The sequence below is a fragment of the Podarcis vaucheri genome (assembly GCF_965113315.1).
Source record: "Podarcis vaucheri genome assembly, chromosome: 11".
In the NCBI taxonomy this organism is placed as follows: domain Eukaryota; kingdom Metazoa; phylum Chordata; class Lepidosauria; order Squamata; family Lacertidae; genus Podarcis; species Podarcis vaucheri.
In genome coordinates, this window is record NC_138749.1 from 32341962 (window position 1) to 32364389 (window position 22428).

General features: G+C 39.3%; 1 protein-coding gene across 9 annotated transcripts in view; it reads right to left on the bottom strand.

Moving 5' to 3' along the window:
• SSBP2 (single stranded DNA binding protein 2) overlaps positions 1-22428 on the bottom strand; it is a 136684-nt gene that overhangs the window by 33907 nt on the left and 80349 nt on the right. For 4 of the 9 annotated variants that reach the window (XM_082192002.1, XM_082192003.1, XM_082192009.1 and 1 more), the window contains exons 5-7: positions 17942-18031; positions 2473-2556; positions 51-110 (exon numbers count right to left, since the gene is read on the bottom strand). In XM_082192002.1, coding sequence (XP_082048128.1) covers positions 51-110; positions 2473-2556; positions 17942-18031 — 234 coding nt within the window. The remainder of the gene's footprint in view (positions 1-50; positions 111-2472; positions 2557-17941; positions 18032-22428) is intronic. The other 5 variants (XM_082192006.1, XM_082192007.1, XM_082192008.1 and 2 more) reach the window with 2 other exon arrangements.

Below are 22428 nucleotides of genomic sequence, written 5' to 3' on the forward strand. Positions count from 1 at the left end.
GGTTCAGTTTTCTCTTGCCCCTTGCATTTCATTAATAAAAGGACTGTTACCTGGTTCGGTATCCTTAAAGGTGGCCTTGGGCCTCCTGGGTATCGGGGGGACATGAAAGGCTGCAAAAGAAAATAACTACATTAAGAACACAGATACAGCCATTTTAAATTAAATCCTAGAAAAACTTTGATACTAATTCTCACAACGTTATTTGAGCAGTGTCAGATGTTACTGTACTTCTTAACTGACATTTATTGATTCCTGTAATCTGGGACTATTAACATTCTGGGGCCACTAAGCATCACCACTTCTGTTCTCAGAAAAGCAAGACCTACAACCCAGTTCTTGTAGAGCTGAAAGAAAACAGTGCCTACACTCATAGGAATCTTGTAATACAAGTTAGTAATGTAGGAACAGTCCCTTTATACATACTGTGTTAGCACTTTTCTAGGCCACATGACTGTAAGCAGGGCTGGGGATGAGGTTAAGACAGAGCTTACCAAGAGCATATAAAAGGACTGTGTCTAAGCTTTAGCAAAGTCAGGCCAGGAGCTTTCCTGAGCTTGTTCAGAGGCTTAGACTGTTCTTCATGGCCTTAAAAACCAAACTTGGGGTGATTCTGTACAGTTCTGCTTGAGTTATGATTAATGTCAAGAACTTGGATGAGAATCAGGAAAAGACTTTGAATTTTCATGCAGCTTGCTTTACTGTTAAACAAAAGGTTCTCCCTTATCAAATACCCATATTTTGTCATAAAAACTTAAAATATTTTGGTTTAGCTCTACTTGCAATTCAAACAACAATTTCTTGACTTTTGTCTTGTCTATAAAAACTGTGAGTCTAGTACCTATATCTGCATCTTTGATAATGTTCCAGTTTCAGGGATTCACATTATAATAGTAACTAGACATAGAACATTATTCTCTGGAACTTTGATTACATGACACATAGAGAAGAGAATTAAAATAAAGATTATCAACTAGACAAAGTTTACAAACCCTATATATTGACAATGCAAATAAAAACCTGTAAATATACATATAATATAAAAAAATTGAGCTCTGTAACTGAGTCACTGATACAACCTGCATGCAAGACCCAGATAGATCTTCATTTCCAAACTCTTACATTAATACAGCAGATGTTTGCTGCTAGGTTACTACGGTGCTAAATTCAATTATTTAAACTGCTCATTAACAGCATGCTAAACCCAAACAGCCTCTCTGCTAACTTGCAATGGAATCTCATTTTGTAGGCAGCTAGATATAGAAGTTTTAGGCCAGTATACTGCCTTTTGGATCCAAATAATTATAAAGAAGAGGTGTTTAGTTGAAGGAATGATCAAGAATAACCCATATATCACTTGAACAGATGCTATTTATATGGAATGCCCTTGGTTGACTGCTGTTTTCCTAAACAGCTGCCAACCTCTAAGCAAGAACATTAAACAGTAAGATATATAATCTAAAATGTTTTCTGAACAATACATAGGTCAAAATTATGTAACGTTATACACAACACGCAGAAATACTACCTGATATCAAAATACTAAGAGATACCGATGAAAAAGGAAAATAGCCTTATTGCTGAACTTAATTTGTACTTGATTTAAATTATTACTGGTGTACCACAATGCCTGTAAGTCAAGTTGTAGTTAGACAACACAGAATTCTGAATTGTGTAGCTTGTGAAACGCCATGATCTATTAAATGATGGATACAGATCTCATAGCTCCCAAATCCCCCCTCCCCAAATTTTGGAAATGTTTACACCGCAAAGTAGGCACTATTTTGAAATACTCATTTGCTTAGTTCCCAATGGCCCCACATAAGAAGCCTACACTTTTCCCTCAGAATAAGAAACCACAACTAAAGATCACTGGTATGTGCTCAAGAACTGAAAAAACAAAGCCAGGTTCTAGGCCTATTTGAAAGAAAGTAAACGGTGCCATAAGAATAAATTAGTATATGAAAACATTCCAAATGATTTTCCAACATTTTGGCATCAAAGGGTTTGGCAAGCTTAACGAACAATAGTTTAAACCATCAATTTCCAAACTATTATTACATTTGTGTCAATCAAATAATGGTTTTAAATAGTCAATTGTTGGTCCAAAACATATGAAAAATGCTACATTCAGGAATTGCACAAAACCAGATAAGTAGCAAGAATTCACATGTGTGAATATTATTGCGGAAAATTTGCTGGCCCACATTGTATGCCAAAACTGCTGTTACGAAGTACATGGGTGTTGGGAAAATAAGCAGACAGACAGACGAACAATACCACACAATTTATTAAGTAGATGGTGAGATTTATGGGGAAAGGGGACAGTGGGTAGGAAAAGTGTGGTTCAAAATACGAACCACTTTAGGTGGACAAGAGAAAAGCTAAATGATAAATTTGAAATGAGCAAACTATCGTTGTAATGGCAGTTGCAAGTAAAGTGTTTCATATGGGTGCTTTTGTATACCCTCCTACCTGACCATGAGGTCCCATCGTGGGATTGCTGGGGTTGTGAGTGGGGGGCTGTGCATGGGGTGAAGGCTGTGAACCTGCAGGTCCCTATGGATTAATAAAATTGGGGGGAAAGATTAGAAACATTCTTTTCCTAGGCTATTTATCCCATTTTATTCCTTATTTAATTTTTTTTTTAATTTTCCCCCAATTTCATTCCAGACTTCCAACACTTTCCAGGATGGAACATGACCTGAATCTGGGTGGCAGTTCCATCCAGGGTCTCAACACGCTACTTGCTCCAGTGCAGCATGCAAGCACCATTTTGAGTACTTTATAAATGGTCATGAAAAATATTAAAACTAAAAACCATTTAGCAGGACTACTAAAAACCATTTAGCAGGACCTCGCATATCAGACGCCCATTAATAGTGTAATTGTATATGCAGTCTTGCACCAGGAAAGACTTGTACCAGTGTTTGGGCTAGAACAAACTACAAGAGGCAAAACAATTTGGAATACTTCCACTGTAGAAATTGAACAGTGATGCTAGTTGCAAAAATATAGAATTTCGCTGGCTGAAGGCAAAAACTTTTGTTTACTTATCAAATCTACTGTATGTGCTTCATAACAGAGAAAAAAGTTTAATCCAAGCATGTGAAATGTTATTAAGCTGTGGGATGGGGAGGAAGATTATTATTATTCTAATCTGAACACTTGATTTGTTAATTTAGGTACCTGTAAATTATCCTTAACCAAATTAATACAGTGAAGAATTTAAACCAATTTGCCATACTGTGCATAATAAATAAAAAAGTTTTATAAAAACTATTAGCTTCATTTAGAAGTTCAAGTGTTACCCCTGCAAAAAAAGCAATACAGACAGAACTGCAACTGTACCAACCTCATTTTTTTACTCAAATATCCCATGGGATGAACTAATATCTATATGAAGTCTAGTTGCAAAACACAATGGTATTCTATCACATGCACACACACACACACACACACACACACACACACACACACCCCACCACCACCACAAAACATTTAGGATCAGAACTTATCGAAAACAGAAAACAGTTTCCTATATTTAAAAACTGACTTTCAGGTAGTGTTTTGGCAGAAGCAACAGAGCTTTGCGAGGCTGACATACAAACCCAAGATTAATAAAACAACAGGCAGCAGGAAGTTACAAATGCCGCAAGAGCAATCAAGCTGCCTACAACAGGACTCTGAAAACTGTGAGCAAAGGAGGAGGACAGAAGTCAAGACACACAGCTCCACACAAATGAATCCTAGGATTGTAGAGTTGGAAGGGACCACCAGGGTCATCTAGTCCACCCCCTCCAATGCAGGAATCTTTAACCTAATGTGGGGCTCAAACCATGCCCCTAAGATTAACAGTCTCATGCTCTACTGACTGAGCTATTTGTGTGGGGGAAATACTTGTGCATTTTCCATGATAGAATAGCGTAAAGGAAAGGAAGTAGAAGGATAAGGACTACATCTCATCAGTGCTGGCCGGATGTGAGAAAAAGCAGGGTGAGAACTCAATCTGTAAGGCTTGTACTACTCTGATAGTACTAACTCTACAGCAGGGATTGAAAGTTTTCTAGTATAACATATATGGGCTTTTAGCTCACTCATTAACAATAAGAAATTAGTTTTACTTATGACACTCTTCTTCAAAACACATGGCTGCAGCAGGGTGCCACGAAAAATTAATTCCAAGATTTTATTATAGGATGCAAATTTGCTTTAACAATTCTGTGAACACTACTACAGGGGAGGAGAATGTCTTCTTTGGTGTGGATTTTTGGAAAATATGCTCTTCTCAATTTTTTGACTGATGATGGTTCAAGAAATTGTGAAAACATGATTCCAAAAATAATATTGAACAGGATGTTAGATATTACAGACACTGACAGTGTGGATGTCATCTTCTTCGCTAATGTTACTGCTAAAGCAGGGGTCATAAGAAATAAGTAAAAATAAATTATATCTAATTACCAAAAAAAAGCATTTTTTTTACTATGTTATGATGATAGTAAAATAGTAAATTGTGATTGCTGCCTTGGGTATCTTAGTAACAGAAGGTAAAGCAAAAATGCTGTAGTAAATTGCAGTGGCTAGGAACAGAGAGGAGGAAAAGGTTTAAATCAAAGCCAAGAGATCAAACAATGCAAGAGATACCTGTGAGTGTGCAGGTTACAACCATACTGACAGGACTTCAACTGCATTACACTATCATTTGTGCTCTGAATAGTACCTATAGCTATCTTTTACACTGCTTGATTTTTTTTCAGCTTACTTGGGCCTGGCACTAGCAGTCAGCCAGGTTGGACACAGTCCAATGGCCCCTCACTGGCCCAGCCATGATGCCATTTACCTCTTTCCCCCAATGCTTTTTCTAGTAATGGGCAGCTGTTCCACTTCTGAACAAGAGCCTAGCTTGCCTCCCATCCATGGTGACTGTCTCCCATGTTAAACAACATGCCAAAGTAGGCTAAGGAATTTGCAAAGTATAAAAACTAAGACACACCTACCATTAAAATATATGTATTCTTAATTAAAATACACAATAAAACAGTGTGATTAAAACACAGCAGGACTCAGGTTGAGAAATCAAGGGAACGCCTACGTAAAGAGGTGAGTCTTCAAAAACTGGCAAACACAGCTGGGGCATATAATGCTTTGGGCTACAGACCAATGAAATCTATAGGAATCTATAGGTTGGGACATTGCGTAATCAGTAACTTAAGATGGCAGGTGGCAACCACAGGAAGGAGCATAGCTTAGATCCTGTTAAAAGTGCCATCTTCCATCCACTGCTAAAACATGGCAGGCAACAGAGTGTGTTACTACCACCACAAAGCAGTGGAGGCAGAGAAAGCATATAGAGGCTGGGCTCTATCCTGTGCTTGGGTAAGAGGGAACTGTCAACCTCACAGCAACTTGCCCCTTCCCCAAGAAATCTGGTCCTAGCCCTAAACGTAATTTGTAAGAATATTTTTCTTCTTCTCTCTACCCAGTTTGCAGTGCCAAAAATGTGCACCATTTGTATATTACACAGTCGTCTCTAATCCAAACAAAAAGTATGTACAAAAGAACATACAGTGGTACCCCGCAAGACGAACGCCTCGCAAGACGGAAAACCCGCTAGACGAAAGGGTTTTCCGTTTTGGAGGCGCTTCGCAAAACAAATTTCCCTATGTGCTTGCTTCGCAAGACGACAACCCATAGGGAAATCTCAGGGACAGCGGGGAAGCGCTCGGACCTCCTCCTGCCGCCGGCTTCGGAACGAAGCTCCGATGCCGGGCGGGGGAGGGGGAACGCCTCCTCCCGCCGCGCGGCATCGGAACGAAGCTCCGATGCCGGGGGGAACGCCTCCTCCCGCCGCGCGGCATCGGAACGAAGCTCTGATGCCGGGTGGGGGGGGAGACACCTTCTCCCGCCGCCCGGCATCGGATGGCTTTCCTGAAGACTTGGGGTGGGAGGAGGGTTTTCCTTCCCACTGCCAACATTCAGAATGCTGTTCTGAATGTTGGCGGTGGGGAGGAAAAACCCTCCTCCCACGCAAGCCCCGGGAACAGAGGGAAAGCGCTGCGCGCCTTCCCCTCTGTTCCCGTACCTGTCCTGAAGGCTTGCGGTGCGGAGAAAAGCCCTTCTCCGCACCGCCAGCCTGGCAAGCGGTTTCCCTAGGAACGCATTAATTGATTTTCAATGCATTCCTATGGGAAACCGTGCTTCGCAAGACGAAAAACTTGCAAGAAGAAAAAACTTGCGGAACGAATTAATTTCGTCTTGCGAGGCACCACTGTAGAGCACTCCTGTGGCAACAGACTTTCTTGCTAATAAGAATGTCACATGAACATTCTGGAAGGAGCACACAATGTTCACATCAAGGAGCGAACCATTGCTTATGCAAGATGACTCTGGATTAGGTACATTATATAAACATTTAGTTTTTCTGAAGCTATTTCCATGAAATCGATGTATTCTGTTCCTTTACACTAGGTGTCTCTTGAGTGTTTGAAAACTGGCTAACCTATGTTGAAAAGGTACAATATACTATAACAACACGAATCACACTAGTGATTGCAAAATAGAGAGTCCATGAGTAACCCCATAACCAGCAGGACCACTTCTATGACAAAGCTGGTTTCAGAATATGTCTTTGTTCCTAAATTCTGAAACTAGAAAACTGAACTCCTGTGGTTCTTGTTACTAAAACCTTAAAAGGAAATTGTACATAAGAGGCTGCATTTATATACTGATGCTTAAATTAATAGTTTATGTATCATAACAGGATTGCTTTACTAGGAAAAATCCAACAAGAATACAATGCAAATCCACAAAAAACATTTATGCTTTGCTTCTAAACTGAAAATTATATTATATACATTTGCCCAATTTAAATAATTATCTGTTTTGAAAGTACATAGAAACAAGCTAAAATTGATGCAACTACATTCGCTAAAGAACTTTCTAAATAAAACAATGGAGCACAGAACAGCATGTTAAGGCCAATTTAAACACCACCAGCACCACTCATCCTCCATAAGCTTCAGAAAATCAGCCTGTCATCAATACAAGTCTTTACTTTATTCAATTATACTGATAAATGAAGTAGAACTGATCAGCGTGAATTTTGTACAAGCCAAAGAAGGACCACCACTTGTGACCGTGGATCTGCCTCCAACACTGACACCAGTGGGGACATCCACTAACACTAGAGCTATTTTTGTGTTATTCAGAAATTTGGCTTAGTTTATGTTATATTTTTATATCTGCACACATGTACAGTACTTCATTAAATGCACCTCTAATAGATGGTGAGCTTGTTTGCGCATCATGGTAAATTATTAGTTGGCATCCGTCTGTCTTGGAGACAGTGGAAGAGCGCACCTTTGAAGGTGAAGTGTGAAGGAAACTGTGAAATGGGAAAGTGGCTGTGGTTCCAGCAGCACATAATAATCTGTTATGCATTGTAACAAGTTCATGTACAGCGGGGAACTAATAAATGGCTCATTTGAGTGTTGGCCTATATTTTTATGTACTGTTAACTTTGGAACACAGCAGGATGAATGAATAAAACAATCTAGGAATTTATTAGTTTGTGTTTCCTAAGGGGTAGTAAACCTAAAAGAGAATGTAGCTTCAAAAAAGTGCCAAACATGGATGAATTCACTATGAATTGAATTGTCCTACAATCACTATGCAATTTTTCTCCAATATGCCTTTGCTGGCCATGAAAGGTCTGGCAATCCACTACTGTCCATATACATAGCTCGTTTTAAAGGAATCCAGCTCTGCCACAATATATATTTAGATAAAAATAAAGACAACTCTTTCTTACAGCAAGACTATTCAGAAGTACCGTATTTTTCGCCCCATAGGACGCACTTTTCCCCCTCCAAAAATGAAGGGGAAATGCGTGTGCGTCTTATGGGGCGAATGCAGGCTTTCGCTGAAGCCTGGAGAGCGAGAGGCATCGGTGCGCACCGACCTCTCTCGCTCTCCAGGCTTCAGGAAGCTATCCGCAAGCTATCCGCTGAGCGCACGAGGCTTGGGGCGGCAGCCTGTTGCCCGAAGCACAGGGAGCCCTCCGGAGGGCTCCCCTTGCTTCGGGTGAGTGTCCGCAAGCCTTGCGCGCCCGGCAGGAGGTCCCGCCGAGCGCGCGAGGCTTGGGGTGGCAGCCTGTCGCCCGAAGCACGGGGAGCCCTCCGGTGGTGCCCCGTGCTTCGGGCAGGTGTGCGCAAGGCTTGGGGCAGCAGCCACGGTGGGGGGGGGGGAAATAATTTTTTATTATTCATTCCCCCCCCCAAAAAACGAGGTGCGTCCTATGGGCCGGTGCGCCCTATAGGACGAAAAATACGGTACTTCTTCCCAAAATATCCCCAACATGGTTTTTATGAATTTCAGGTATTCTCACACTAACTCATACAGCAAACAAATGCAAAACCCAAAAGTCTCCTAAGATTGGCCTGTGAATCAAGTTACAAAGCACTTGTATAATTTGTCTGCCTCAGACACAATAATCTTGACAAAATATATTTGTATGCCATGTTTTAACCCATACCACACAAATACTTGGTGAACTTCTTCATGTCATCTCCCTGTCTAAAAAGTATAACAGCATCTCCATATAATTTAACTCATAATGGTTCAAACACCACCTTCCCATTCTCCACAGGGCAGAAGACAACACCTGGGATTCATACCACTGATTTTTTTCAATAGTCAAAGAGAATGAGTCAAAACTGGATTATCAGAGACATGCTGATTAATGCAAAGGTGAAACAAGTGCCTTTCCAGATGATAAAAAGAATTGTTTCAGGAAAATGATATCCTGCCTTCAAGTAATCTGCTCATTTAAAAATAAATTTTAAAAAATTCAATAAACCTCCGCAAATGGGATCAGCAGCATTTGGAAACTGTATAATGTTAGTTTGTCTCCTGCAATAATTGGGTTCCATAACTTCAGGACACTTCATTCTGTCACCAAAATGAGGAGACAATCACAATATGTTTTCACAAGCTTTCCAGAACTTCCCAGGTACGGAGCTGAAGGAAAGAACTCTGGTCACTGAGACAAATGCGGATGCAAGGGTCTCGATGTGTGAACCACACAGAAAATACCAGGAACATATCCTTCGCTGACTCTGAAGAGGGCAGCATTCAAGAGAGACAAATATATCTTTTCTGAAATAATTCCACATTCTATATGTAAGTTGCAAAAGCTATTAATATCATTAGCACAAGGTAACTTACAATACATACAACTTCAAGATCCTTTGTAGACTAGAATCTGAAGAAAAGCTAATCATTTTAAAGCCACTCATTAATATTTAAGATTATTTTATTAATATATTCTATTCAACCCATTTTAATCAGAAAGAAAATTGAACTGGTAATAAGTCTTGCATTTAGTAATTTGTATCAACAACAATGTGGCAATAGGGCTATTGTAACTTACTGTACTCAATATGCCATAGAAAAATAGAAAATCTCACATTGACTTTATAGTGTTTTGAAATCCTTCCTTAACATGTAATTGTATCTTACATACACTATAACTATAAACTAGATAAACTACACTTCAATCCCAATACCAACCGTTAAGTGAAAATGCAGGGAATACAGTAGCCACTAGATGGCAAGATAATCTTATATACTTCATATACTCATTTCCACAAGCTTTTACATAAGAACAGCATATAAAATGTGACTTTGAAACTAGCCATCAACAAATTTTCTCATCGATGTACTATCATATAAGAATGGCACTGGTAACAACACCTGATAATTCGGCAATTTTAAATTCTGTTAATATGCCCCATAATACACCAAGAAACTGTCCACATAACAAAGCAATCATGCAGTTATTACTGTTTTCACATTTCTTATATGTTCTAGCTATCACACCAACATTAATTTTCATCAGTCACTAGCAGAGGTTTAGCCACTGGTTATTTGCCTCTGGGTATCTGAGAAAATCTTTCTCTCAGAGCTTCAAGAGTTAACATCCTTACAGCATCTCCCTGGTGAGTTAAATATGAACTGTGTTCTATTCTCTGCATGACTTGACTTGGGGAAGGAGGGGTGGAAATCTACGTGCTGGCTCCAGAGCACCACAGGCAGTGTTCAGCTCATGTACAGGAGCTTTTCACTTCTCCCTTCCAGTAGCAGCTCCCTGTACCTCCAAAATGCACCCCCAGGTTGAGGCACCACAGAAGGCAGAAGAACTGCCACCAGATAAATATTGCCTTCTCCCCTATCCATTTTACATTCATGCATCACTGAGGGTTGGGCCAAATATAGGTCAAGAGTTTGAGGCTCAGGTACTGCAATAAGCATTACCAGCCAACAACATGAACAATAGTAATTGTGCATACAAATATATGACTGCTCTAACACCAGATTTCGACTAATGATTGGAAGGCAGACACTGTCCAGCAGCAGACGCATCTGGGAGCAAATGAAATCTATTTAAACCCAGTCCTAATCACTAACAAGTAAATTTTCTAAAACAGAAAACTATCAGCCTTTTCAATATTCTGTTTTAAAGTGGCATATATATATATATATATACTCTTTAGAAGGAATGCACAAATGGATATTACATGGGAGTATTTTCTATTCATTTTTATTCATTCATTCCCATTTCTATTCCACTCTTCATCTATTCACAATCCCAGAGAGAGACAACATAAAATAACAACAAGTAAAACATTCTGCTATCTTCTTAAAAGGGCAGGCAGACTATCCATTAACCTCCAGCCGGCTCAATTGTATCAAACCCCTGTAAAAGACAATGGAAAGAGGTATGTTCCACTGCCTCTGAAAAGTAACTAATGTCGCTGTGACTAGCAATGACTTCTATTAATAACATTATGTGTTATTATGTAACCAATAAAGTTCTATACTGGAAGCATTGTGGCATTGCCTCCTGACACATGATGAGATTATATCACTACCTGTCGTAAGCATAAGCAAATCCACATGTACCAAGAGAGCAAATTGGGAGACATGCACACACCATGCAATGAGGCACAATTCCACTGCAGTTATTTCAAACACCAATTTCAAAAGGAACTTTTGCTAGCATTTCACGACAAACCTCCCCACCCCCGAAGTCAAATAATGGACATGGGTCTTGAAATTGAGATAAATAGCTGTTTGAGTAGTTTTTGTTTAGCCCAGTTCTGCCTTATTTCTATTTGTTTCTCTTTTAAAAAAAAAATCCGTACAGAGCAATCCTACTCAGAAATAAAATCCATTGCGTTAAATGGGGCTTACTCCTGACGGTGTTTAGAATTATAACCCAAAGCTATTGAATAACCCATGAAACAGGCCTTATACTGCTAAGCATATACAATGTGGTTAGTACAACTACAAGATTCCCTTCCACAGGTGAAATTTAAGCAGTTTGCACCATGTGGTGTGGAAGCTGCCAATATTCCTGGCCCCTGCCCTTCAGCACATACCTGTCAACATGAGGCTTGGAAGCACCAGGAAAGCACTAAATATAGAACCACTGGCTATGGCAGCCATGTGGCAACATCACATACTGATTACACTTGATGCTCATTCACATATTACATATTAGCCACAACTGAAAGCTTCTGTTTTGGTGGTGCCTGCTGTGAAGAATGATATTTAGATTCTGTACTGCATCCTATGGTCCAAAGTGTAGCATTCACATATTGGCACAGGTTGACCCTTATGGCAAAAATGGCACAGGTACTAGAACAGGAAATGGCTTTTTTGTAGCAGCCACAGAAAACAAACATGGAAACTCGGTTTCAGTATTTTCACCCCAGCATGAATTCCCCACACATACTAGTTCACAACGTCCTAGACTCAAAGCCAATAGCACATATAGCAGGAGACTGCAATCCCTAATGCCTGAAAATGTTTCCTTCAATGATTCTTTTCCCCTCATGTGTTGAGCATCAGAACTATGAACTACTTGTGCAAGCTCAGCATCTCTAAAAATGATGGCCCCAGATGTCTTGCTTCTCCTGTGGCTCATTCCAGCTCATTTCTTCCTCTACTTTCCCCTCTCTTATAAATGCAATTCAACACAAAGGTTCTCAATGGAACAGTCTCACTCCCTTTTTCCATGAGTTTATGCTCTTGTGTATTAAGGTGGCAGGGATCCTGCAGACAGGAAAAAATCTTCTGCTACTGGTTGGTAAGAAGCAACCTTCTTGGTTATGTGATCTTTATGTGGGAGGGAAAAGGTAGATGAATGCTATCACTACTTTAAAGCCAGCACTATGTGTGTGGCTGCTTGTTCTTTGCTACCTATATATTTGTCATTATAGTCACACAGTGAGTCTTTAATAACTTCCTTCAGAAAGAATCCTAGTATGTCTTACTATTCAAGAAAGTAAAGAACATGGAAGTTGCAGTAAGTGGTTAGGAGAGTCTGTTAAGTGTCTAATACTTCAAGTTAGTAATAAAAAAATAATAGCAATTAAGGATATGCAATCTAAAAGTATTTGGAAAATTCTGTCCAACAGTTGGGTGTCATGTTTCAAAGGTCACTTGTACAGCTCTGTATGCAAATATGCAAGCAATACACAAAGCAATGAGCACAGCTAGTTACGTTAAATAGGAATCCACATGCGGAATAGCTATTTTCTTTGCATATGTTTGTGGAAATTTCAAACTGCACTCAAAATTAGCTCTGTATGCAGAAACCTGATGAGAATGTGTGCCACAGAAACCTAAGATGCTGCCAAGATTTCTGCTACACACCTACAATTTAGGGCACAGTACAGACAGCACTGGTGAGACCTGTGCAAATTGAGAGGGAAGTTTAAAGAACATCCAACACTTCTGCAGCAACACATCGCCAGGGAAGGTTGATAACTGTGAGCTAGCTGCCACTGCAAAAAGTTTGTCCACCTTCTTATCGAACTTCTAAGGAATCCTAGGGTTCCCTGGAATACATTTCTGAAAACTACCGGTACTTTGTATTCCAAAAAAAATATCATGAGGTATTTCCTTCTGTCAGTCAGGGAGCTCACAATAATTTCCGTTTAATATTATTATTATTATTTATTTATACCCTGCCCATCTGGCTGGGTTTCCCTGGCCATTCTGGGCGGCTTCCAACAGGAGATTAAAAATACATTAAAATAAAAAAAACATGGTGACATCTCCCCTTTAACTATGCTGGAAACATTGTTTTTGAACTAGCCTATTATTAAAATTGACTATCATAAGAGACCCATTGTGCCTTCCTGATGACCGATACTTTACTCAGCTTTATATAGCCCATCTGTTCTTTTATGTACCTTTCAGTGCCATTGGCATCTACCAGTTTCTTCAAAGTTGGTATTTTTTGGTGAAAACTTTTTTTTCTTTTGTTGTCTATTACAGTTTCCCCAAGCAGAATGAGTGCATAATTTTATGGTCTTAACTGTTATATTGATCAATATATTAAGGAAAGAAAAGGTAAACTTATTTAGACAATAGATCCCTGTAATATGGCAATGCCCCTTTAGATTAATTTGTTTTCAGAAATTATCAGTGTCTTGAAACATGCAGATTATTTTTTAATAATAATTTTTATTAGTTTTCAATTACAATCCAATAATAGTCTCAATATAACATACCAATTTATAATACAATTATTAATACCAACCGTTCAAAAATCAAATTATATAATTTAGATAAAGTGGCCCCCCTCATGCTAGAACTGATGGCTTAATTATTTGCTCGATTTCTGCGTTCCAAAATCTTAATAATTTCCATTACATTCCGGTCAGAATAATAATCCCTTATACAACAACTGCAATATTAATAACTTCTACTCATGTTGACATATTAAATGATTTATAAAACTACAAGTGAGGAACTCAAACTCAATCCTTGTTCTTCCTGTGTGTGGCAATTATTCTGCCCATGGTGTTTCTTCCTGTCCTTGTAAGATGTTATGTCTTTCTTTCCCCCAGTTGTTGCTGTTATCCATCATGCCTTGGGCGGGGCTGATATCCCATTGTTGTTCCAGAAGTTTATCCATTGCTCTATCCTATGCTTCGTTGTTTTGCAACTTTAACAACAGCTGCAAAAATCACTCTGTCCCAATAAATAACCTGTTTTTACCATTTTCCCTCTCAGCCTGGGAAGGAGAGCGGTCTGTCAAACTGCAGATCACTCAGTAATGAACCTTATCAGTTCCTTGACAAGTTCACAGACTCCTTTCATCTTTCCTTCCAACTGAAGATATATAAGCAATTATACTACCAATTAAATTAAATTCCAAGTCCTCTTAGTGTTATTCAGTTCACTCCATAAATAATAAAGGATGGGGAAGAGTCAGCTCTAAGTTTCCATTGTAAACCTTTTGCAAAATAGTGTTTCCCTCCCTTTTTCCTACACACACAGTTCTGTTTAATGTTATATTCCATATATATAATCCAATTTCTTCCATCCTCGTGTGTACAAATATAATTTGAACTAACACTCAGAGGAGGGTTGCCAAATCATAAATGTAGAGAAAAAAACTTTGAATAAAGAAACTGTAGGCTCCCCCCTCCATGTCTTTTGCAACGAATGAAGTCTTATCAAGTTCAGAACTTAAAGTCCTCGCAGTTGGTTTTGTCTTGTAGTTTGTGATCTCATCTCTTCTAGCACACACATGTACTTTAGTCCAATTAAGCTCTAATTGACAGGAGAACCTCTGCTTCTTAATGGCAGTGTTGGAGGGTTTTCAGCAGGCAAAGTACTTCTGCACACAGTGACTCCCTGCCCCCTGCATTTCATGACAGACTGAGAGCCAGGTACTGAGATGAACTGTGAGTGAACCCCATTCTCCTCTGTCCCTGGGGAAAATTTTCAAGGATAATTACCCTCAATCATCCTTGTTTTTTCTTCGCCAATGATCTCCCGCTGTCGTGGGGTCTGCCGCCATTAAGGCAGAGTGGAACCGGAAGCCTTGAAATATGCAGATCAAATCACAGAATCGTAAAGTTGGAAGGGAACCCAAGGATCATCAACCCCCTGAAATGCAGGAATCCCAATTTGGATTTGTGTGCTAGCCGTTTTATTGTTGCACTACTTACAGTGATAGAACTTTGTAGAACTGTGTTTAGACAATGAGTCAAACCTAATGTGAAAACAGTTCCAATTTTGTTCTGGGTGGCAGGAGAAAAGATTTCCCTAAGACAATTTGGAACAGTTCCATTAAGTCCTTTAAGTGTGACTACAGCTTTATTATTGTTGTTGTGTATATTGTCTGCATAGAGGACCTATGCCGCTCATTATTTTATATGTGTGGGAAAGAGAGAGTGGTGTGTCTGTCATGCTAGCTCATTAACTGCAGCTAAGGACTGAACAGCGCTAGAACAATTCTGTGTTCAATAAAAAGGGGTTAAACTACATTAGGGAGTGACAATGTTCTAGCAAAATATCACAGCCTGAGGGATAGCAAATGGTTTGCATGCAGAAGGTCATTGCTTCAGTCCCCAGCATCTTCCAGGAAAGACTCCTGTCTGAAACCCTTGTGCCATGTCTAGTACTACTACTATGGCTGCATTCATGTACCCACACCACACTGAATGTTTTAATATGACACAACACAAGCAGGAACAAGCAATAGCAAATATCCAGTTTGTATGGTCTCCATCCCATTGTCTACACACATGGTCAGAAGAATTTTTGAATCTCTGTTTTTGCTCATCTGTGGCTTGTCATATCATCTGGACCAATAAATTATGGTTATTATTAACTATGTTGAGTTTAAAACAAACAAGAAAGAGAAGACGAGAGGTCTGGTGAACCCAAGGCTCACCACCATTCATTCCTGCTCTTGTACATTATGCCAAATCATGGTTGAGTGTGATGTGTGAACCAGACCCATGTTCTGCATTGCATTTAGTTATGACGCTTTACCTAAGGTAAGATACTTTTTTCAGTGGAAAAAAGTAGTGATGATTCAATTTCAAAAGCATTTAAGTGTAGTCTTCAATATGTTTGAATTAAATTCCAATTCACTTTTAAAATCAGATCATTTAAAAATAATAAGGAAAGGAGGAGGGAGGTATTAACACCAAAGCAACAAAGACAGACACCTACAAGGTGCACTGAAAAAAGTGGTTTTATTAGACCTCATGCATTTTGAGTGGCAAGGGCATTACTAAAAAATTAAAATGCTATATATCTAGTTGAATAACTCCCATAAAACACTTTTTAAAGAATTGAAATCATCAAAATATATAAATATAATTAAACAATGCTAAAATCCACCCAACAGTGCAACTTTAAGTAAAAATAGCATAACCTATATAAAGATTAACTCTATTATCCAAAAAGGCCACCAGCCACAATCAACAACACGATTTTATAAACATACTTCAAACAACACCACTGAGACACTGAAAAAGTCACCAAAAAGGCAGCTGAAACCTCAAAACTATAATCCTTGCCATCTATCTCATATAAATTGCACTGGTAGAAACATAATCTCCTAGTGTTAAATTTCAACAATCTGTATCTAATAGAGAAAAGCTCCCTTCTATGTTAGTTTTGTTCTTTGTTGCAATGTAATTCCCAAGAATAAGCCCAGAGTAGGTCTCTTTACTCCTGGGTAAGTGACCAACAATTTCACTGGTCTGTGTTACCAAATGCGGAAAAGTGGAGAGACAAAAGAATTGCTCTCAAATGGACAATATAATCCTCAAATCACTACAGTTTTTATACAAGGATGGAATTAATCCTTTTGCTTCAGTAAAAAACCTTAAAGGTCATAGGTTGTGGTTAAATGAACTGGATGGTATTATCAAGGATCTGAAGCATCACACAGAAAGGAAATCCCAAGGGGTAGACACAGGTGGAAAAAGAACAGAGGACAAACCTTTAAAAGACATGGGTCCAAATAACACAAGTTCTTTCCAGAGTACTGCAGTTTTACTTATGATAATTAGACAATTTTTAGAAAACCTGCATAGTCGTCCAAACTTGTATTTATATTAATTTTTGATATTTAAAAAATGGTCTCTCACTGAAGGTTTTCAAATGGATATATAAGATCTAGTTTTTATAGTTCCCCTATAATCTGTCCACTTGAAACATCTAATAAAGCACACAGATTCAGCCCACTCCGGTGGTGTCATTTTCGTTGTTTTCACTTTTAGAAAAGAGATGGCATTTACCAGAATTGATGTTTTAACAGAAAATACTACTTTTATTTTTTTTTAAATTTCTCTCTGTGCTCATCAGACTGTTACAATAAGTAAACCAACACCTCTCTCCGACTTACACAATAGAACATAATATATATTATGGTGTACCCTGAATTATTATTGTGCTCTATGCCTGAAGTCAGAAATAGTCAATGAAGGCAGTACACTCCCATTAACTTGGTTTTCTAGTCTCTCTTTCAGAGAAGAAGCTTCCTGTAACTTGCTTCCTAACCTAATGTTTTTCTCACTTATCTTAATGTAACTAATTAGTAGCAGGACTGCTGATATGAGAGCAGACCAAAAACACACCTATACACAAATTTACATAGCTACCTGTTAAAGAGTAAAAACAGCTTCCTAGAGTTTCTGAACTTCAAACTGCTAGTTTGAATTTGCATTATTCTACTGTTCTTCCAAAACACTGCTAACCTGCAATGTATAAGAATAATGCTATTTCAGTTAGAAGACAATATTAAGTAACCAGTTCCTTATGTTAGTGTAGAAAATACCTCCCCTATTACATAATTAGACTAAGGAACTATTGCACATCTAATATTCTATAACAGTGAATATCACTGCACTGTTTCACAATTTCCAACTCCTGAAATAAAACAGCTTAAAGCTTGCCTTTTATTCATCACTGAACCTGTCCTAATTCCCCATCCCACCTGCTATTGTTCTTAAATACTATGCATTTTATACAGAATTTGAAGTGATACTCTTTTCTGGCAGTGCCAAATAATGCTACCAACCCATTTCTAAGTCCTAAAATTCATAATTTGTCTGAATACCTGAAAAAAACCGGGTGGTACAGGACCTACTGGCATGCCATCTCCTGGGGGAATGTTTCCTAGCACTGGACTGGGAGCTGCTGCAGCGCTCTGAAAAGAACAAAGGGAAAATAAACCTTTGTCATTGCACAATAGGCATAAAACCAAAATACTACTTTGACCACAGTGTGGCAAGGCAGAAAGGAATTCTCTGCATGACATTTTTCATAGTTTCCATTTTTAATCATTAGCCCTCATTTTCAAAATACACAAGTGAAACTGTTAAGCTCAAACTTAAATTCCTTGACTAAATGGCTGCCTTACACTTGCACATGGAATAAGCTTCAGATTTTTAAATCTTAATACTAATTTATCTTAACCGAAGCCCAGTTCAACCATCTCTTTGTATATGCTTTTACTACAGCTCTGTCCAAATTTAAGCTTCTGTACAAAACAAGGAATAAGCATGGGTCAGCCGAAGCTGTCAATATTCAAAGCAGGGCATGGCATTATGGGCAAGACCCAAACACAGTTAAGAACATTGCAGATTGAACCAGACATGATCTATTTACATCCTGCTCTTTGCTTAAAAGCAGCTGCAATATGAGCTTGGTACCCATGTGGTACCAGTCTTTTCCCTGCTCCCTTCTGTGGCATAAAATAGCTTTGGGGGGGTGTAGCCTTTTGTGTCCCCCAAGCATTATGGCCCTGGTCTACCTCACAAGCTATTGTGGCTACTTTTAGGCTAATTTAAAAGAGCCAGTGACCCAACTGAACTTGGATCATGCTGAATTTTGGTAAAGCAAGAACTAGGATGGGGAAAATTAACACGCTGCATGGATAGGCAGGTGGAAGGGAGAAAATGAACCCTCACTTTGTCTCCACTGTCTTCCACAGCCATTGTAAAGCAGTTTCACTATGTGTAAAAATTGAAATTCTGTCAGAATGAACATTTCTACACTTCAGTGCTGTATTTGTGGGGTATTCTGTTCTATTGGTAATAATGTTGTAAATATAACCTTATGATGTTGAAAGTTTACCAAAAGCTTTAAAATAAGATTAACTTACAAACAGATCAATATTTTTCCCATGCTTCTTGGCGAAAAAAGATGTTAATTTTTGAAACAAACAAAAGAAATTAGGTTTCCTAAGTGAAACAGAGGGTGAAATTAGCTACCTTTAGACATCCTTCAAACTGAGCAAATAGGAAATAAAGCTCCTGATGAAGAACAAGCAGGGATCCACTACAAAAATTATTATGCCTCCCGTTAGATTTAATTTCTAAAGTCTTCATCTGAACAGAACATTTTGTAATTGTGTGAGACTGAAGTAATGCAAAGACATCTGACAGCACAATCCTATGAGCATAAAACTTAAGGAGATTTACTTTCATTTTATTAATGAATTGCTGAAATCTGCCCTATGGAATACAACTTATTCTAATTAATGTAATTGGCCACTGGATGTCACTTTTGCACCCTGTATATAGAAGAACCGAATTACATTTCCAAGTTTTTGACATAATGTCCAGCTTAAGAAAGTGTGCAGTGAAATTCCAAGAACATAAGGAACTAAATGTGATTAGGCTGGCATAAAGCATTCCCCCCCCCAGATTAAACAAAAATGGGGCGGGGCAGGACAATAAGCTCAGGTTGTACATTGCTTGTTTATTTTTCAAGTTGAAAATTTGTCTACCGATTAGCAATTCAATCATTAAATTCTGCAACTCTTGCCAACTAAAGTGGTATGACAAGAAAAAGCACAGGCAAAACTGAATGCTATCTTTTGGTGTACAACGTATTTTAAATACTCATTGAATGTATTACAGTGGGTTCCTTAAAGAAATTTCGATACCAAAGCTTTCAAAATAGGCTGCAATGCAATCATACATACCCAGACCAAGAAATATGAACTAAAAACTGTTTTGAACGTGCCTCGACAATACCTCCCAAAGTGGTCCTCTTTAGGCCATTTCAAGTATCATGTTCAGAGCTCATGGAAAGATCAGAGGTGAAGCTCCACGCAGATGCATTATGTGGCAAGTACAACTCTTTCTGTAACCCGGAGCTTAGATATGTTAGGTCCGGTTTATGGTTACAGCTTTGGAAAACTTGTGTGATACTGATTTCCATGGGCAGACAGTTTACATGACTAATTTAAGAAGTTAAACCAGCCTACAAGAAACTGAAAGTAAGAGACTCATCTGATATATGGTTAATGAAACATTCCATATCAATCTTAATACAGCAGCACCAATTTGTAATCAGTAAGCCATTAAAACGCTCTTAAATTTCACAAAGGAAAATCTGAATGGAAGTGTCAACATTTCTTAATCTATCATAATCTTAGATTGAAAGATTGTCTGGTCAATGCTCTTCTTTTTGTGCTAAACACATACAAAGCAAACATCATACGCCTCAAAGCCTTCTACCATGAGTAGCAGTACGAAACAACTTAAGCTTCTATTTGAAATTTTATGAGTTTCCAGGGGAAGGGGAGATACTCATCTTAGTACAAAATCAATAATTGCAAAAAGAGCCCTAATTTTTATTGCTCAATGATTGTTTTGAACATTAAAGGCAGACGTTGCTGAGCTCATCACGATTCCCAAGAAAGCCACAGCTGTAATACAAAGGTCCTTAGAGAACAAGCTTCCTGAACTGCATTATGGAAGAAGGTAGCATGAATTAAAGCAAACGCAATCCATAGGTTGCAGGATGAAAATAAACTTAAATGACTAAGGGGGCAATTAGCAAATGGTTTACTATGGAAGAGAGGGTTAGGTCTTGTTGGTTCTAGAAATATTTAAAGGTCTGCATCTGAGGTCTTGGCTGTGACTGCATTGCAAGATTGCATTATTCCCATTTTCAGGGAGAACAGACCCAGCTGGAGGGGTGGGATTAATATCTCCTTTCACACCAATAAATACCATGCTTTGCTTTAATCTTACCACATTCTTAGTGGCAACATAAACCTGACACAGGTACCATCACATGGCTCTCAGTAGCAGATAATGCTGAGATCCAAGAAAATTTAGGAGGAAATAATAATTTAGGGCTTTGGAAAAATGGATATCGGGAGCTTGAACCCTTCCCACTCCACAGAGGTGGTTTTAGGGTAGTGTGACCCATATGGCCGCACTGGGCACCACATTGCAGGGGGTGCTACAGCAGTGCTGGAGAACGGAGTGCAAGATGCAAGGAAGAACTGAATTTTAGTGTTACACAGGGCGCCACTGAAATTTGAGAGCCCAAAGTCAGCCACTGCAGTGCCTGCTTTCTCCGCAAAACTGTGTTTACCTACCCTCACAAGTGGGTATTATTTCTAGTTAGAGAAAAACTGGGAGTGGTGCAGGTATCTTACACAGGTGAGAGTTTAAAGCTTGTCCTAGTCCGGGAGAAGGAATAGTAACTGTATCTTAGCCTGCATGAAGAAACCTAAAGTGAAATTGCTGATTGAATATGAAAACTGATGAGTGGAGTGCTGGCGATGTCCTGACCCAGGATGTTATGTCTTTGCTCAAATCCGCACAATGGGGTGAGCTCCGGTTGATTTGTCCCAGTTCCTGCCAACCTAGCAGTTCAAAAGCATAGCAGCGAGAGGAGATAAATTGATGCCGCTGCGACGGAAAGGTAAGCAGCATTTTTGTGCGCTCTGGCTTCCGTCACGGTGTTCCATTGCACCAGAAGCGGTTTAGTCACGCTGGCCAACTGACCCGGAAAAGCTGTCTGTGGACAAACGCCGGCTCCCTCGGCCTGAAAGCGGAGATGAGTGCCGCACCCCATAGTCAAATTCGACTGGACTTAACCATCCAGGAGTCCTTTACCTTTTTACCTTCTTTGTCAGGCTGGTGTTAAGGCCGAAACTCCATGCAGGCTTGGGCAAAGCAGTTCATGAGCTTCTGCAGAGCTTCCTCAGGGTCTGCAGCTCTGACGAAGACCAACATGCTGGGTCAGTACAGTGGTACCCCTCGGGTTACATAAGCTTCAGGTTACAGACGCTTCAGGTTACAGACTCCGCTAACCCAAAAATAGTACCTCGGGTTAAGAACTTTGCTTCAGGATGAGAATAGAAATTGTGCTCCAGCGGCGCAGCGGTAGCGGGAGGCCCCATTAGCTAAAGTGGTGCTTCAGGTTAAGAACAGTTTCAGGTTAAGAACAGACCTCTGGAACAAATTAAGTTCTTAACCCGAGGTACCACTGTACATCACTAGCACTCCATGCATCAGCGTTGGTAGTCACATGCTTGAGATGGTAGTCAATTTTGTCTCCTTGGGTTCCACCACAACCAGCAACCTCTCCATTGACACTGAGCTAGACAAGCATATTGGCAAGGCAGCTATGGCAATGGCTCGCCTCTCCAAGAGAGTATGGGAGAATATGATCCAATGTCCAATACCAAGGTGAAGTTCTTCCAGACTTTATGGAAGTGAGTCATGGGTAACTCACAGCTGTCAGGAGCAATGCCTCAATGCCTTCCATATGCGCTATGTCAGGACAGAGTCTCAA